This window comes from Tachypleus tridentatus, chromosome 13 (genome assembly GCF_004210375.1).
Source record: "Tachypleus tridentatus isolate NWPU-2018 chromosome 13, ASM421037v1, whole genome shotgun sequence".
NCBI lineage: Eukaryota > Metazoa > Arthropoda > Merostomata > Xiphosura > Limulidae > Tachypleus > Tachypleus tridentatus.
Genome location: NC_134837.1, coordinates 65,490,626 through 65,510,323, shown reverse-complemented (window position 1 = coordinate 65,510,323; position 19,698 = coordinate 65,490,626). Strand labels below are relative to the sequence as shown.

The following is a 19,698-nucleotide window of genomic DNA, read 5'->3' as shown; positions in this document are numbered from 1 at the left end:
ATTAAACAAATGATTACAAAGTTAAAATGTGACTCAAGGCAGTTTTCTAGCTCGTGTGACAGGATGGCCGAGTATGTGTGTTGCTGAACTGCGAGAAATGCACAGTGAAAGGTTTGCACTTTGAGATGTCGTGCACGACTTCCGGTGATTTCACTGTTGACTTGAAACTGATCTAAAAGTACCGAAATGAACGAGAACTTCAAGGCTCGAGGTCTATTGACGTGAAAACGCTTTTTGCATTTTGGGGTTGTTCAAGTGCTTGAAGAATGAAGATCAAATGTCAATTATTCGGTCACACAAGAGTTCGTGACGAGTGGTGTGGAGTGTAGAGTGTAGAGCTTGTGATAGGTGATGTTGACTGTAGAGTTTGTGATGGGTGATGTTGGCTGTAGAGTTGTGGTGGGTGATGTTGACTGCAGAGTTTGTGATAGGTGTTGTTGACTGTAGAATTTGTGATGGGGTCGTTGACTGTAGAGTTTGTGATGGGTGTTGTTGACTGTAGAGTTTGTGATGGGTGATGTTGACTGCAGAGTTTGTGATAGGTGTTGTTGGCTGTAGAGTTGTGGTGGGTGATGTTGACTGCAGAGTTTGTGATAGGTGTTGTTGACTGTAGAATTTGTGATGGGGTCGTTGACTGTAGAGTTTGTGATGGGTGTTGTTGACTGTAGAGTTTGTGATGGGCGATGTTGACTGCAGAGTTTGTGATAGGTGTTGTTGACTGTAGAGTGATTGTGACTGTAAAGTGGATGGTGTTGTTGACTGTAAGTTTGTGATGTTTGTGATGAAAGTTTGTGATGTTTGACGGTAGTTTGTGATGGGTGTTGTTGACGGTAGTTTGTGATGGGTATTGTTGACTGTAGAGTTCGTGATGGGTGCTGTTAATTGTAGAGTTTGTGATGGGTATGTTGAATGCCCGCCTTTTGTATAGCTGTGTGCTAAGATACTGAAATCAAATTAACTTTTTAAAATAACGAGATCGTAGTTGGAGAAACTTAACTTACTGTAAAATATCGTTGTTTTTTTATTATTATTAAGTGATATATACATCAGTATAAACTACAAAATATACTACGATATTCTTGTAAGAATGTAATTTTCTCCATCTTGACAAATATGTGTTTGTTTGTTTCAATATAGTTAAATAAAGAGTTAGGTAGCTAGCTGTTTAAATATGTATTAACTAGTCAGAGATTATATAATGGTTAAAATAAGTTAAAGAGATCTTTTACAGAAATAAAATTAGTTAATTATTTATTTGCAATAAATAATAATTTCAGGTGGCAGTAAAGACTGCCTGACGGATTAAGAAACGTCACGCGAGTACGGATACATGACTTTCAACAATTCATGTCAAAATCTTAAACAACTTTGAAAGCACGTTATTACATTAAATGAACGTTTAAAATCTAGTGTATAATAACCTTGTGTCACTTAAATTTTATGTCCCACGATTGAGACGTCATGTAACTAGTCGATGTTGCTAAAAAAATAGATATGTTGTGTTTTAACGAAACTCGCTCTGTTGCCAAGTTTGGGCTGACGAAGAAAGACCTCTAACGCTTGAAAGAACGTAATGTGAAGTGGTTCTAGTCATGTCGATATAAGTTTGGTCTGAACGACCTTCTTTCGATTGAAGAGGCGGATATGACGAGGCCTAATATAATTAGTTACCTAGAGCGTGTAGAGTGGAGGACAGTGACCATGGCTTGTAGAGTGGAGGACAGTGACCATGGTTCGTTGCTTACTAATAGGTTTGTGTAGTTAGTTATCCAGCCTTGGTTGGATCTATAGACCCACGGTTACGTTCTGTAGACCCACAATTACAACTTTATCTCCGTAAATGGGTCAACCAATTAGCTATAAGTATTAAGCATTATATATATATACTTTAATATTCTATAATGTCACCTCTGTCTCGTGCTCATAGAAAAGACGATAATGAAGGTTTTCAAAACAATTATGTTGTGACTCAGTTAGTAACCGACCTCAACGTTTGCTAAATTTCTTTCGTGATTCACTACTCGTTCAGGCAGGTTTACCAAACAATTCATTTATTACTCACTACTGGACCTGACGTATCTGTTAAACATATTTCTTATTACTTAGTACTTAACCTAACAGATCTACTAAAAACTGTTTAATATCTCAGTACCCAATCTGACAGGTTTGCAAAATTATGATATTATAACAGACTACCCGACCTTACAGATTTGCTAAACTGTGTATAATTTTATAAATTATTACCCGACCTTATAGATTTGCTAAACTGGGATCTTATAAATTATTACCCGACTTTACAGATTTGCTAAATTGTGATTTTATAAATTATTACCCGACCTTATAAATTTTATAAACTGTGATTTTATATCGGGTAATACCCGATCTTACAGATTTGCTAAACTGTGATCTTATAAATTATTACCCGACCTTATAGATTTGCTAAACTGTGATTTTATAAATTATTACCGTCCCCCGCTAGTACAGCGGTAAGTCTACGGATTTACAACGCTAAAATCAGGGTTCAATTCCCCTCGGTGGACTCAGTAGAGAGCCCGATGTGGCTTTGCTATAAGAAAACACACACACATAAATTATTACCCGACCTTACAGATTTGCTAAAATATGATAACTAATTGCGTTCCCCTGTAGTACAGCGGTAAGTCTTCGGATTTATAATGCTAAAATCAGAGGTTAAATTTCCTTCGGTGGACACAGCAAATAGTCCGATGTGGCTTTGATTTAACAAAATACACACACAAATAATGACCTGGTAGATTTGCTAAACTAGGATTTGATAACTGATTGTTCGACTACACTATAATAGGCTGTATGCTGAATGAATTTCCTAGTTGAATAGGCTACGTAACATCTAAAGAAAACATCACTGACAAATTTCAACCTTGTTGAATCACGAGAAATAAAACTTCTGGAAAGCTGGTTATGTGTAGGAAGAAATGGTTGAAATTGTGCATGACTGGTCATGTTATAGAATATTTCTTCAATTTGTACATTTGTTGTATAGTATTTGTTATTTGTGTCATGGATTCGTTGTTGTGAACATCTGTTGTTTTTTTTTATCCAATATTTTATATAAGTGTGAAACAAATATATTGTCTGGGTTTGTCATTCTCTCACCCTGTAATTTTTTTCTCAAATATAAACATTATTTTTTTTTTATGTAGGGTAAGATTTAGTCGATTATTCATTATAGAAGAAACTGTTTGATTTTAGACTATAAAGCTCTAACCCTAACCGTGTATTTTGACTGCAAATTGCAGCACTGTTACCCTAACCGTATATTTTGTCTGTAAACTTTTGTGCTGTAGCTCTAACCGTATATGTTGTCTGTAAACTTTTGTGGTGTGACCCTAACTGTATATTTTGTCTGTAAACGTTTCTGCTGTAGCCCTAACCCTGTATGTATTTCTATACATCAAATTTCTTATTTAGAATATAAGAATACAACTAATCAGTATAAATATATATCCTTTAAATATGAAATGATTTATGGTTTCTACTCACGTGAGACTGAATGGTTACACCCTCTGTCACAGAATCCGCATTTATGATCTTATATATATATATATATATATATAAAGGTTTTCCTAATCTCGACACTTTCTTTTATCTTTAACTTAGAAACCTCGTCTACCTTCTATATAGTGTGTTCTCCAGATGAAACTTCAAAGTTGGTAAAGGGGACTTACAATAAACAACTTGCTGGTTGGGGTTATTATAAAAATGACGTTTCGATAAACTGAAATCAGATCCACGAAAGCGTATCGAAACGTTGTTTTCAACAAAGAAGCTTTTTGGACAGAGTCGATCATTATAAATCCACTTTACCAACTGTTAACCGTATTCTTCAATAATAGATTTTAGGGTTCATTCACCGCTTTCAACCAACTCGTATGAGAAATTTCCTAATTATTCACAGCTTCTGTAACTTCTTCTCCAAATGTTGTTTTTATATCTTTATTAAAATACCAATCCACGGTTGTCATTCATCTTTATCTCGAGATAGAAAACACTGTCACATCCACGTGTATAGTGGTGGCTACCTATATTTTCGCGGTTAAGTTAGCTGTGTTAAGCACACCTCAATACAAGACGTTTAACCAAAACTGTCTACATATAAACATAAGCGAAGAATCCTATGGGAAAGCCTAATAAAATTAATTCAGTATAAACCAAAAAGCGCATAAAACCTACGGAAATCTATAACAATAACTTGTATCGACATATGATACATATAGCTTACGGAAATCTATAACAATAACTTGTATCGACATATGATACATATAACTTACGGAAATCTATAACAATAACTTGTATCGACATATGACACATATACATATAACTTACGGAAATCTATAACAATAACTTGTATCGACATATGATACATATAACTTACGGAAATCTATAACAATAACTTGTATCGACATATGATACATACAGCTTACACGAAACTATAACAATAACTTGTATCGACATATGATACATACAGCTTACAGAAATCTATAACAATAACTTGTATCGACATATGATACATACAGCTTACAGAAATATATAACAATAACTTGTATCGACATATGATGCATACAGCTTACAGAAATCTATAACAATAACTTGTATCGACATATGATACATACAGCTTACAGAAATATATAACAATAACTTGTATCGACATATGATACATGTAGCTTACAGAAACCTATAACAATAACTTGTATCGACATATGATACATATAGACATATGATACATATAGCTTACAGAAATCTATAACAATAACTTATATCGACATATGATACATATAGCTTACAGAAATATATAACAATAACTTATATCGACATATGATACATACAGCTTACAGAAATATATAACAATAGCTTGTATCGACATATGATACATACAGCTTACAGAAATATATAACAATTGCTTGTATCGACATATGAAATGTTTTAAATAAGAATGTGCTGACTGCCTGTTTTTATTCTTGTAGTTTTTCAGCCTTACGTCAAAATTGTCACATGACCATTTGTAATTGTGTGTCTTTCTTAAAGGTCCCCCAGTGGCACAGCGATATGTATGAGGACTCATAACGGTTTTCGATATCCGTTGTGGGCAGAACACATATAGACTTTTGTGTAGCTTTGTGTTTATTTGCAAACAAACTAAAAAACTTTCTTAAATAAAAAAAATCATCCAAAAAACACCAATCAACTTGAACTTGTGTAACCTTTGAACCCATAATTTGGATGAAGTTCCAACGTATATAACATGCTCATTTCGAAAAGTCTTCTGTTGTACAGGTTTGAAGGATCCAACAACAGGTTTTATATCTAATTTACTTTGTTAGATATCGTTTTACCAAGAATATCGCCTTCACTTCATAAACACCATTTTGTTAGGGGCACAGTCGTGCCGAACGAACTCGTACCGAAATATATAGGACATTCACATCTTGAACATAGCTATAATATAAAGGTCTATGACACAAGTTAGCTCTAGTATAGAACCTGAGTAAAACAGTCGCCCCCTCTTCATGGTGTAATAAGGATATTCGATTTATCAGTCGTTTTAATCACGTAATTTCAAACTAAGGAAAGTGATCAACGTCACATATTAAGATAAATGACATTATATGGATTAAACTTAATGGGGAAATTGATCCTGCATAATTCACTGTGTTTATATAACACAAACATTTGTCACTTTTAATACAATGCATTCAGAGATTCATACCTGAAACCATCTGGACGTTTTGCTGACCGTACATCGTTTCTGTTAAAGGTAATCTTTAAAGTCCCCGAAACGTTGTAATAAAGTTTTTTTCCGCGTTGTTTGCAATACTGACTGTTGTCAAGCGTAATTACAGAGGGATGAATATATTATGTTGAAAAGAATTTGTATGTATATATCAGCAAGTTACGTGACAACCTCAGTCGATATAAAGTCGTGGTGGAACAGAGGATATGTGAATTACGCCAGTCATAAAAATTAAAAGATAATATTTTGATTTTTCAAAACTTGGAGAAAAACATTAATAACAGAGGTAAATTTTCAATATTAACGAAACTTGTTGTAACAAATAATATAAATAAGAAATATCCAGATAATCGAAAAATACATTCAAATAAAAAAAAGCAAATTTAACGAAAAATGCTAACAATTTATTGCACTAAAGCCAAAGGAAAATACAACTTGTTAGATTTAGCTAATTTAACGAAACGAGTCTTTTACTAACTGGTTGGTCTTCTTGTGTTGTTTCTGGCTTATCCACACCTGTTACTTTTACTGCTGATGACATTTTGAACGACTCTGCTGATGTAGCTCTGAGCTCCTGGACAGTCGTAGGAGCTGGTTGTCTGTTTCTAAGTGCTCTCCCTAATACGTCCCACGTATTATCAAAGGGTCTATGTCCAGTGACCTAGCAGCCCAGTCTAGTAGCTTTATTCCTTCGTCCTGAAAATACTGATGGATGGTTCTAGTGGTGTGAGGAAGGGTCTAATCCATGTCACCAGAAAAAGAGCGAACAAAGAGTAGTGGGATCTCATCCACGTACCGTATTTGCTGTTGGGGTTCACCAATAAAGGTCTTTACGTCCCTACATGCAGATATTAACCCAAAGGCATCATGGTGGGCAATGTCACAGGACGAATATCGCTCTTCTTTACATCCCAGACTCTCGAACGTCCACTACTTGGAGATGACCAGACTTTTCTGTCACGTCTGAACGGTACAGGGGTCCGTTACTGTTGGGTCCAAGTGACATGTTCCTGGGCAAACGCTAACTGGGCTCTTTGGTGCCCTGGGGTAACCTGCATCTGATTCTAGACTCATGAAGAGTTGGCGGTGTGTGGTGATGACTAGCTGCCTTCCGTATAGTCTTACACTGCTAATTTAGGGGCGGCTAGCACAGATAGCCCTCGTTTATTTTGTCCATAGTTTTGCAATGTAAGACTAGAGGGAAGGCAACTAGTCATTACCCATTGCCAATTCTTGGTCTACTCTCTTATCAACGAATAATGGGATTGACTATCACATTATAACGCCCACACGGCTGACAGGGCAAGTATATTTGGTATGATAAGGATTCGAATCCGCAACTCTTAGATTAAGAGCCGAGCGCCCAAACCACCTGACCTTATCCCTTTCTCGATTCTATACTGAGCTTAACGTTAGGGTTAAATCATAGTTTTTGAATTTCGTTTGGTGATACGATAAGTGATCAATCAGTAAGGATTATTATCCAATTTCACTTCTTTTTTTTTTAGCGGGTTTTACCTCACAATTTTTCTTCTTCACGTGAAACTTATTATTCGTATCAAATATAGTATGTTATTCTAATTTAACGTATTTTTCCTTCACAAAACTAGTCTACCGTGGACTCTTGTTTATTTAAACTATAACCAATCTTCTCTGTTGGTTTTTCTGCATAAAGTCTCAATTTTCCTGTCACTTGTGATGTATTGTTTTCAAGACACGTTTTGTATGTTGTTTTTTTCGACATAAAGACGTACTGTTCCTACAAACTGTGATTTATAACTTATTCAGAGCTATAGCTAACTTTCATGTGTTTTTATCAACATAAAGACTTACTGTTCCTACCAACTGTGTTCCATTATTTTTTTTCAAAACTCTAGCTAACGTTTCGTGTTTTTTTTCTTTCTTTACAAGACGTTACTGTTCCTATCAACTGTGGTCCATTACTTATTTAAAGCTATAGCTAATTTTCGTGTGTTTTTTGCACATGAAGACAAAACTGTTTTCTATTATTTTTTCAAAGCTTAAACGTTTCGTGTTGTTTACAAGACGTACTGTCCCTATCAACTACGATCTATTGTTTATTCAAAGTTTAGGCTGACCTTTCATGTTTGTTTTCTACATAAATACTTAACATTCCTACTAATTGTGGTCCATTGTTTCTTCAAAGTTTTAGCTGACGTGTCACTTTATTTCATATTTTTTCTACATAAAGACGTACTGCTCCTATTAACTGTGTTCTATTGTTTACTCAAAGCTATGCCCTAACTTTTTGCGTGTTTTTTTTTCCTCGTTGTATTTTCAGCTTTGCTTTCTTGATAAATGTCTTGCTTTTGAATAAGTTGCAGTAAGTACATTTGACTGTTATTAAACACCGTACTGTACATTTTTAGATTTGTTTCAGTGTTTTCCAAGTGGAGTTGAGCGCCTACTATCTCTAGCATACTAGTAGCTGTGAACAACATAAGAACGGTTTTTTTTAGCAGTAATCAAATCCTCAGTAGCTGAGTTTAAAGGTAATGTGTCGTTTTTACCCGTCAACTTTTCTTTCTTTGCTAGCTAGTCTCGTCAACGGAGCGTGGTTTGAATAGCGTTCGTATAACATATTTGAGTTTGACTGTTTAATAACGTTATAAGCTTAGACGTAGGAACCTGTTATTTTACTATAGCCTGGCTACATTTTGACTTTTTATACAACTCAATATTGGAACTTATTAATACCTCCCTTGACAACCATCACCGCCCAACATCGCACTTCTGATTGTAACCATGCTAATTTTGTTATTGCTTCTTTCGTATGTGGACACAAGTACGTGATAATTGTACATATATTTCACTTGGTTGTGCTAGAACGTTAAATAAAATTTTAAAAAATATCCAAGTTTAAATTTTGCCTTTAGCTATACGTTATTCACTGTCTTTTCTCGTGAAATCTAACACTATTCTTCTAAATCTTATATTTAAAAATTCACAGCGGGAGACTACATTCATTTGTCGTTGGCCTTGAATTTTGTCAGTTTGGTGCCGTAATTGTACTCTTCTAGTAGGAACGGTCTTTTGGGTAAATCATTTGTTGCTGGTAATTTTCAGACATTCTGCAGCCATTTTGGATAAGTTGGCCCTTTCTGTGGGTGCGACCATGTTTGATGAGCCCTCTGGCAGTGGTTTCAGTCATTCTTCAGCCGTATTTAGAAACACATAATTAAAACTGTTCTTGGGTTGAACCCCTCCATTTCATTTGATCTAAATGCACAATGAGACAGAAAGAAAAACCTATTCATGACTGTCAGATGCTTTTAATATAAGTCCGCATGTCAGTTTAAAAGCAGAACTACTTTATGAAGAGAGTGATTACCAAACTACAGAGAACAAAATAACCGTGCGCACAATGAGGTTAATTCTTATTTCATGCCACACACTTAACCTTTTATTGAGTCTGTACATATTTTACAAAAACCTGTAACCTTTTATTGTCATTATAAAGAGTTTGTACATATTTTACAAAACAGTTCATGAAGAACATGATTCAAATGCATCATGACTATCGTCGCTAAGACAGAACATGAAATCTAAAACCTATAGAATCAATGAAAGCGTTTTATATCTAAAAATACTAGATCTTGTTAATACAAAAACAAATTAACAGATGACAAACCAATGTGTTATATTTGATGTATGAAAAAAATTTAATACTAAACCCAATTGTTTCACATTAGCTAGCAGAATCATTTCATATGCACCCCATGACTGTGGCTATGAGCTATACTAGTTATCATTTGGTTCAAGGTAAAAATTGTATTTGTTTGATTTTGAATTTTACGCAAAGCTACACTAGGGCTATTTGGGCTAGCCGTTTCTAATTTAGCAGTGTAAGACTAATGGGAAGGCAGCTAGTCATCACCACCCACTGCCAACTCTTGGGCTACTCTTTTACCAGCGAATAGTGGGATTGATCATCGCTTTATAACGCTTTCACGGCTGAAAGGGCGAGCACGTTTGATAGGTAAGAAATGTGATTAGACTGAACTTTCTGCGGGGGAGAGTAACAAAGTTTAACCGGAGGATATGTGTAAATACTGAACAATCACTTATAACGTAAGCTTCATATGTTTCATTTCGCCCATTGGTGTTTTCTGTGGAAGTCAGGGGATGTGACCCCCCAGAACATGTACTATATATAGTCTTCAAAGTGAGTTATTTCTAACATATGTATGGGAAGACACAAACACAAACTCTAGAGCAGTCTTAAAAGTATGAACATACATTAATCACTCCCCACCAAGCATAGACCTGGGGGACTAGCCCCCTTCTCCCTTGTCTTATCCGCCTATGATAGTAGCTCCACACAATCAAAGGGATAAGAAAACACAAACACTCGCTCTCGCTATTTATCAGGAATACAGAACACGAAATATTGTGAAACCATAACGTTTTAAACTACTCCTATATTCAAATCATAGACACAAAGATATCAAACAGTCCCCCTCTGATACAGCGGTAAGTCTACGGATTTACAATGCTAAAATCAGGGGATTCAAACCCGCAACTGTCACATTTCGAGTGCAGCATCCTAACCACCAGGCCAGGCCCAAAACCCCATACATTTCAACATTTCTTCGTGCTGGTTCGGTATTCATATTACACATAAACATAAAAGTTGGCTGCAACTTAAAATCCAGTGACCAACGAGGGTTATTATCTGTCAGGCCGTTGCTCTCACAACTGGCCTATGATGGGACTCTCTCTGTGTGACAGTAACTTGTCCGTGTTATGTGCCACTTGTCACTAGAGCGCTTAGTAGTCGATTGGAAAAAAACAAACCCTCAGTAATAAGTAGCTTGAAGACGCTACCTCTGATTAGAAAATATCTCAACATGATAAAGTTGTGGATATGGGCAAACAGCTTTTTGAATTCACCTGTGGTACTCATTGATATACGTTGACACGGTTTGTCAATTTCTACCACATGCCCATGTTCGAGCACACGTTGTTCACTAGGCTGTATCTCGTTGCAGTTTCGTGTCCACGTAATACAATGTTTTACGACAAGGCTTATGTCGTTATTAGTTGAAACCAACATCATGCAGTCTACGGATTAAAGAACGTTACATTTGTAATGTTTGTATGTAAACAATGCTTGCAGGAAGACTCTGAAATAGATAAACAGATGAAAAGAAACAGAAAAATATCATTGATGGGTGATAGAACTGGATTTTCTGTATGGTTTCACTATTATCAATACAAATCCAGTATTACGATACTGATATAGGCATTCGAATAGCTGTTAATATCAATGTTATCATTTACTTATACAGTATGACGTCTTTCAGAGTATATCTGTTGAACCGGGTTTTATATCCGACCTACAGATCTGTACCGGAAACTACAATGAAGGAGGTTTATTTGATGTTGTCTTATGAAGTGTATGGACAAAAACAATCATTAAAATATTGACACAAAATAACATATTTGATGTGTATGAATTCTTACTTTAGATGAATATTACAAGTGTGATACAAGTTTTCTGTGTATGTGTGCTAACTATATATAATATTATTGTTGTAACAACATGTTTTTGTGTGTATGTATGCCAGCTTTGGATAATATTACTATTGTAACAACATGTTTTTGTGTGTATGTATGCCAGCTTTGGATAATATTACTATTGTAACAACATGTTTTTGTGTGTATGTATGCCAGCTTTTGGTACTATTAGCAGTGTGAATGAATGTAAAGTAAGTCGTAATATGGAGCACACAGTAAACAATAGCCGACAGCAATCTGTGGTTAGAGTTGAGGGGGGGGGGTTCATACAATAAAAGAACAGTGTCATGGTCTGCTCTAAAGCTGCTTTTCCAGATAGATCATAAATCAGCATTTCCGTGACAACCGTAAGGAACTGCTACAGTCAGTGAGCACAATGTACAACTTTCACTAGCTGTTATTACTTGTTAGTGCTTCCATTAGCGTACAGGCGTCAGCAGTGTTCGTCCAGCATGAATAGAATCGGTTTCAACAGATTAATTCAGGACGTTTGTTAGCGTCAATTTGTTAGGAAATTGTCATGCAGCGATCACCAATAACTGGCACAGGAGGGTAGAAGACTTCTTTCTATAGCATGCTTGTCTAACTCAGAATCTGGATATTAACATAGGCCCGACTTTCCAATTAAGACGAGTTTACACCACTGATGTTCTTTACAATTTACATTTTAGTTTAAATATAGAAAGAAAAACTCGTCAAAATTTGTAAAGTTTACAGAGAACAAAACAATGTATCAATTCACACTAAGATATGCAATTTAAAAGTCAGTCGACCATGTTAGAATACGTAGTAGGTATCAGAAACGGTTGCTTTCCTGAAGAATACCCATCCAATGGTTTTAACATTATAAGTCTGTAGGTTTATGATGCGAAATCCTGGATTTCGATACACGTAGTGGGCACGGAATAGGTTTATCATTGTGTAACTTTGCGCTTAACAACAAACAAATCTTAACTAATGTTTCAAGATATGTAGAACTTCTTTCTGAGCAGTTCCAAAAGTGCTGGCCAGGCATGGCCACCTGGTTAAGGCGTTCGACTCCCTGTCGCACCAAGCATGTTCGCTCTTTCAGCGTTATAATGTGACGGTCAATCCCACTATTCGTTGATAAAAGAGTTGCCCAAGAATTGGCGGTTGGTGGTGATGACTAGCTGCTTTCCCTCTAGTCTTACACTGTATAAATGAGGAAGATTTTAGTAGTTTTAAACTAACCAGGTTCAGGCGTTAATGGTGAGACAATTAAACGTTACGACTGGATAAGTGAGAAAGGTTTTTAGTAGTTTTAAACTAGCTTTGTTCGGGTGTTGTCAGTGAGAGAATTAAGCGTTATGACTGGACAAGTTTGAAAGTTTTTTGTGTTTTTTTTTAAACAACAACAACAACTAGACTAGTTCAGAATGGTTTAGGTTGTATTAAAAGAAATACGTGTAAACATAAAATAAATTCCCTTAGCTGGTGTTAAAATGATATCTAATCAGAAAATTGTAACAAGGACAACCAGTTACGTGATAAAATCCTGATTAGTTTCGTGATAAAACTATATCAGATGACCTGGAAGACTCGAAACTTGTTATGCAACCCATTGCCCCTCCACTGCCCACATCGACTGGTATCGCTGTCTCTATTTCTTAGTTATCATTATCTTTTTCATGTTATCAAAATCAACTTATTTCTCTCGTTTACTGAACAGGTGTTGTGAAAATGACTTAGTTTTAATGACATTCTGTGTACCTGTTGTTCAATGTCGTCGTCTCATTTAGTTTGATGTTTAAAACATGAGTGAAAGTAGTGTACTGTTCAAAACTAATGATTGGTCTCGTTTATTTTAATTTCGCGCAAAACTACACGAGGGCTATTTGGGTTAGGTGTCTCTAATTTACCAGCGAACGACTAGAGGGAGGGCAGCTATTCATCACCACCTCTAAGGCTACTATTTTACCAATGAATACTTGGATTGGCCGTTACATTATAACTCTCCCGCGACTGAAAGGACGAGCGTGTTTCGTGGGACAAGGATTGGAACATTTGACTTTCAGATTGTGATTCAAGCGCCCTAACCATGAAATGTCTGCCGCAGATTTACTGCTGGGCCATTTTGAGAAGAGTTTGTTTTTTGAATTTTGCACAAATCTACTCGAGGGCTATCTGTGCTAGCCGACCCTAATTTAGCAGTATAAGACTAGAGGGAAGGCAGCTAGTCATCACCACCCACCGCCAACTCTTGGGGTACTCTTTTACTAACGAATAGTGGGATTGACCGTCACGTTATAACGCCCCCACGGCTGAAAGGGCAAGCATGTTTGGCGCGACGGGGATGCGAACCCGCGACCCTCAGATTACGAGTCGCACGCCTTAACACGCTTGGCCATGCCGGGCCATTTTGAGAAGTGGGTGGGGGTTACAAGAGAAAACAAAAACAAGAAATTGTATCTTTAAAATGTGTAACAAACTCTGAAAAGGCTTGTATTTTGTGTATTTTAAGTACAGTAGTACTTAATATTAAGAATGGAGGACTCCGAATAATTCATGCGCCGAAAAACAACCCTACCTAGTTCCCAAGCGAAAAACCGACCATACAAAGCATTGATTACGATATATTATGCGCATATATACTAATAATAGACTAAAAATGTCTATAACATTTCCAGTATAACAATTCAAAAATTTCTGAAATAGTAAACTTTTCGTTTACTCACCACCAACCTGGTCACGTCAGCGAGGCTAGTCTCTGTACGGCTTGGATTATCATTATGAGATTTCTACAAATCACTTGATTGGTATGTGGATATCCGCTTTTGGCATTCCAGATGGCGCTACATAAAAATGTTCATATATGCTACGGTTTGTAAAATTAAAATATGTATTTGTTACAGATATAACACAAAAGTAAATAAACAAGAATATTAAAGATTATGAATTTTAAAACAAAGAATATATTCTGCTACAAAAGGTAATGAAATAGAAATTAAAACCACAATTACAAATTTAATCTTTACTTTGGTAGCTTCATCTGTAGACCAACGTACGGATTACAGCTTATATACTCATCTGTACAGATTACAGTTTATATACTTATCTGTACGGATTACAGTTTATAAATTTGTGATTGGGGTTTTAATTTTTGTAAAAGCCAAAGCTGTAAAGGATATGGCTATACTGAAAGTTTATATATAGAGATTGTGTGTGTTTTCTTATAGAAAAACCAGATCGGGCTATTTGCTGTGTGTCTATGAAGGGGAATCCAACTCCTGACTTTAGTGTTATAAACCCGAAAACTTACCACTGTCCCAGCGGGTAACATAGAGCTTACGTTCATTACATAGATATATAAAAAACTGAAATGTTATAAATCCGTAAACTTACCACTGTCCCAGCGGGTAACATAGAGCTTACGTTCATTACATAGATATATAAAAAACTGAAATGTTATAAATCCGAAAACTTACCACTGTCCCAGCGGGTAACATAGAGCTTACGTTCATTACATAGATATATAAAAAACTGAAATGTTATAAATCCGAAAACTTACCACTGTCCCAGCGGGTAACATAGAGCTTACGTTCATTACATAGATATATAAAAAACTGAAGTGTTATAAACCGGAAAACTTACCACTGTCCCAGCGGGTAACATAGAGATTATGTTCATTACAGAAAAAACTGAACGAATGAAAAGGGAAATAAAACAAATTAACAGAAAGTACGGATCGCTGGTTATTCGTAAAATTGCAATAAAAAGTAATGAAAACAAAATAAATACTACAATAAAAAGTTAAACGACTTTCGACTGCTTCATTTAGCTACACGAATCACATTACCAAACACAGTGGGGACTGAAAATCGTTTTGATATCTTTATAACTAATATTTTGCTCGTTAGTATGCTTTTTATTGTTGCATTCATTTGTTTTGGTTCTTCTTATATCAATTCTACAAATGACCAACGAACCCTACATTATATTAAAAATGTAATATATTTCTCTTATTTGTTTTATTTTTCAAATTTACGTAATGAAATCCAATTTTTGCCAGAGTACGTACGACAAATGACGTAAGTAATTATTAACGTAATTTCATTCTGTTCGGATATAACATAGGCGTTACAACAGGAACAAAATGGACATCGCAATGAAGCGATTCATAAAAATAAATTAAACGACCATAAATTTAAAAAGTCCAAAATTAATGTACCGTCAAAGTTTAAAGTTAGTGGGGAAAAAGACAATGGACTTTTTAATTTTTTTTTTCTGTTTAATCACATTATTGGTGAAGTGGGCAAAAATTCCTAATTTATTTTTGAATTTAAAAAAAAAACAATTTATATTATCAAGAAAATGATTAAATTATTAAACTAGTAACGAACAATAGCCTTGAAATGTCACGTGCCTTCCAAATTACGTAGGCGCGACATGAAAAGTTGTGATGAATCGACTGATAAAACTAAATTAAATAAGAATGTTTGTTGGTTTTTTCAAATTTAAAATTATCAAGGCTAGAAAATCGATCGCAAGAGAAGGCCACCTAGCTCGTTATTATCAAATTAGTTTCATCGGATTTATTTTGATGAGTGACGTTTGTGTGATTACGTTTGTCTCAACAGTATCCACGCTTCAAATTCAATTTCATTATATTTATTTCGATGAGTGGCGCTTGCATGAATACGCCAAAATTATGTACTATTGTAAAAGTAGTACTTTGACAACAGTAAACAAATTTAAGTGATATTTTCGAACTTTAGTGTTCTCGAAAAAGTTGTTTTTTTCAATGTGTAAATTTAAGTTGCTCGAAGGTTGAATCAATTTCCTTTTCGAAACATCTTGCAAAATAATTTGTTCGGAAATTGTACTGACGTCAGAAGATTTTTCATTTATTCTAAAATGTGACCAGAGAAAATTAAATTCTTCTTCAGGTGTAATTAGTCAATATATTTTTTGTCGTTATGGGACCAGAATGACGTAATCACAGCTTCATTACTGGAGTGACGTTTTTCTGTATACAAGCTAATGCACGCCACGAGTATGTGGTATTTTAAGACACTTTGCAAGTTTTGTATGACTTCGCTAGGCCTTAATTATTTTGTTCTGATTAGTTTACCTCTGATTCTCTAGTTAAACCTAATTATCTTTATTGAACGTTGAGCGTGTGTACAATATTTAGCTTATAGCTGGTAAACGTGCAACGATTTATGTTATTTGATAAGTACATTACAAATAATATATATGGATACTAAATTTTGTTTTCAACACATTACAATACACGTTTACTAGAAAATTTACAATAAATTGTTTGGCGCGTTTTCTTATTGTTGTTTTTAATTCATATTACTTCGACTCAAGAGAAATAGACACAAAGGTGCAACAATAAAATGTTTGACAATACAGCGCAAGTAATGGGAAAAGAGACTGAATTCGAGTTAAATCGACGCTCATGTACATGTCCACATAGATCCGAGTTTGTTTGTTTGTTTTTAATTTCGCGCAAAGCTGCACGAGGGCTATCTGCGCCAGCCGTCCCTAATTTAGCAGGGTTAGACTAGAGAGAAGGCAACTAGTCATCACTACCCACCGCCAACTCTTGGGCTATTCTTTTACCAACGAATAGTGGGATTGACCGTCACATTTTAACGTCCCCACGGCTGAAAGGGTGAGCATGTTTGGTGTGACGGGGAGTCGAACGCCTTAACCACCTGGCCATGCCAGGCCTGGATCCTTGTTTGACTAAGCTCTTAAAATATCAAGTAATTAGACTAAAATATGGCAAAAACATAAATATTTTCCAAGACCCGAGAGATTTTGACAGTTATAATACGAAGTACAGTGTAGCGAACTCTAAAAGACCTGGTTGATTTAAATATTTCATAATTTCTTTTCTCTTTGTGTCTTTAACTGTTTCACAGCTACAAGACTCCAAAATTGGCAACATTTATCACCATCCTGAATTGTATCTCTCTTATTACAAAGAATTCTTCTCGAACTGATTGGTTTTTTGTTTGAAGTCCCACTCGAACAAACCTCTTGAAGGTTTACCTCAGATCAAAAATCTTGGTGTAGCACTACGTGCACTGTTTCAGATGGTCAGGATTGACGTCATGTCGTAGTGACGCAACAAAATTGTTCCAAATATTTCACCCAAAATGGGAAAACTTGTTTTGGAACTGACCTTAAGAATGATAGGCGTGAAATATTACAAAAGTATTTGTATTATTCATTGAGATACGCCACCTAGTTAGTCTGATCATATCCCGAAACGACATGGCCAGGTGGTTAGGGGGCGCTTGACACGTAATCTTAGGGTCACGGGTTTGAATCCCCGTCACAGCAAACATGCTCGCCCTTTCAACTAAGGAATCGTTATAATGTGACAGTCAATCCCTCTACCCGTTGGTAAAAGAGTAGTTCTAGAGTTGGCGGTGGGTGCTGATGAGTAGCTGCCATCCCTCTAGTCTTACACTGCTAAATTAGAGATAGCTAGCGCAGATAGCCCTCGTGTAACTTTGCGCGAAATTCAAAAGACAAATAAACAAACAAGATCCAGAAATAATAAAAAATTCACCGGCAGCACGCTGTAAAACATAATGCATTTAGAGTCCTCTTATTGGTCTAATGTTTGACATTAATTACTTTTAGAGTCCTCTTGTTGAACAAATTTTGAGCTCTTTTGTAATTCTTCACAGGCTGTCATCCGTAAGACAAGAGTCACGTGCAAATGCCACGGAGTTTCCGGTTCCTGTTCTCTGGTCACGTGCTGGCAACAACTGGCAACTTTCCGCGAGGTCGGGGATCACCTGAAAGATAAATATGACGGTGCCACGGAGGTGAGGATAAACCGACGAGGAAAGCTTCAATTAAAGAATCCTCACTTTAACATTCCTACAGCGGAGGACCTGGTCTACCTGGAGGAGTCCCCCGACTATTGTGTTAGTAACCACACAACGGGATCGTTGGGTACCTACAGTCGCGAGTGTAACCGCACGTCTCCGGGCACGGATGGATGTAACCTTATGTGTTGTGGTAGGGGATATAACACACATAAGGCCGTGTTGAAACAAAGATGTAAGTGTAAGTTTCATTGGTGTTGCTACGTAGAATGTAAAACATGTACAAAGGTCGTGGATCGGCACACGTGCAAATAGACACAACACCAGCAGCTGAATTAAATCGTAGAGTTAAGAATACACTAGAAGGGACAAATGTGGGACTTTTAACCGTCACAGTAACTAGGCCACCACAGTTTCGTTATTAATGTCTGTAACCAGCATAAAGGGTAGACAGAGAAAAGAAGAAAAACATCTGTCACAGCTGAAAGTATTAAAGATGTTTTAATTTCCAGTCTGTCCGAGAACGATTGATGTTACATAATAAAGAACGCGTTTTAGTGATCGGAAATTAAAAACTCAGCTTGTAGCTAATTGTACGATAACAATGAAGCCAATGTATTATAGAAGTACTGTGTGGAGATACGGAGTGTCACATCTCTTTTCTAGTAGGATTCTTTGTTTTTAGTCTTAAGTGTTTTTGCTCTTTTTTGTTTGTCATAAAAAAGGCAAATGACATTTGTTTGCTCGCAAGTTCGCTATCTTGATGTGTATATTAGGTATTAGTATTTGAATATTGTGATTTGGAACTTCGTTACACTCGTTTACCAAGTAGTACAAGAATGATTATTTCTATGAGTTAGTACTGTAGTGGGTGTCCGTTAAGAAGCTGTTTGGAGTTTTGTGGATGATTTGCGTTCGGATCGAAATAGTGTGAAATTTGTTGTTCGAATGTTTCGGGGAATTTTAGAACAAATGTGTGTAGATTGTGTGGTAAAAACACTAACATAGCTTGTAGAATAGCGTATATATATATATATATTTCTTTTTTTCCTAATGCTTCCATCTTGGAGAACCCAAAATAAACTAAAGAAGTAACCATGTATTGCATCATTCATTTAATCTTCATTACAGCAGCTTAAATTCCAGTTCTTATAATTAATTGGTTTTACTTGCTTGTATATTGTTACGTGTTCAATAAAATAATTGAAAAATTTTCAACTGTCTGTCCTAAACGTACTAAACGAGTTTCACACAAATAAACTAAAAGAGTTAATTTCACACCTTGGAGATATTCGACGTATCCTACATGGCATCTCTTTCGTGGCAACTGAATGCTGATATACTATTTCGGTCTTCCAACAGTACAACTACACGTGGAACACAATTCTGGACTAGAGGACCTAAAACTAGCTACAGACTTTATGTAAGTTTATCTTCACCTTGCTATTACTTTTAATTTTTTTATGTTTCAAATTCAATAAGTTTTAGGCTCAACGGATCGCTTTGACTTAAAAACGTTAGTTCGTTATAGATGGATTTGTTAAGCAAAAATTGGCACAAATAGTATAAAAT

The 19,698-nt window shown here is 35.8% G+C and overlaps 1 protein-coding gene across 3 annotated transcripts in view; it reads left to right on the top strand.

Annotated features, from left to right (window-relative positions):
* LOC143237076 (protein Wnt-5b-like) overlaps positions 1–19,344 on the top strand; it is a 65,019-nt gene extending 45,675 nt beyond the window's left edge. For all 3 annotated transcript variants that reach the window (XM_076475923.1, XM_076475924.1, XM_076475925.1), the window contains exon 4: positions 17,983–19,344. In XM_076475923.1, coding sequence (XP_076332038.1) covers positions 17,983–18,441 — 459 coding nt within the window. In that variant the 3' untranslated portion in view covers positions 18,442–19,344. The remainder of the gene's footprint in view (positions 1–17,982) is intronic.
* The last annotated feature ends 354 nt before the right edge of the window (positions 19,345–19,698 follow it).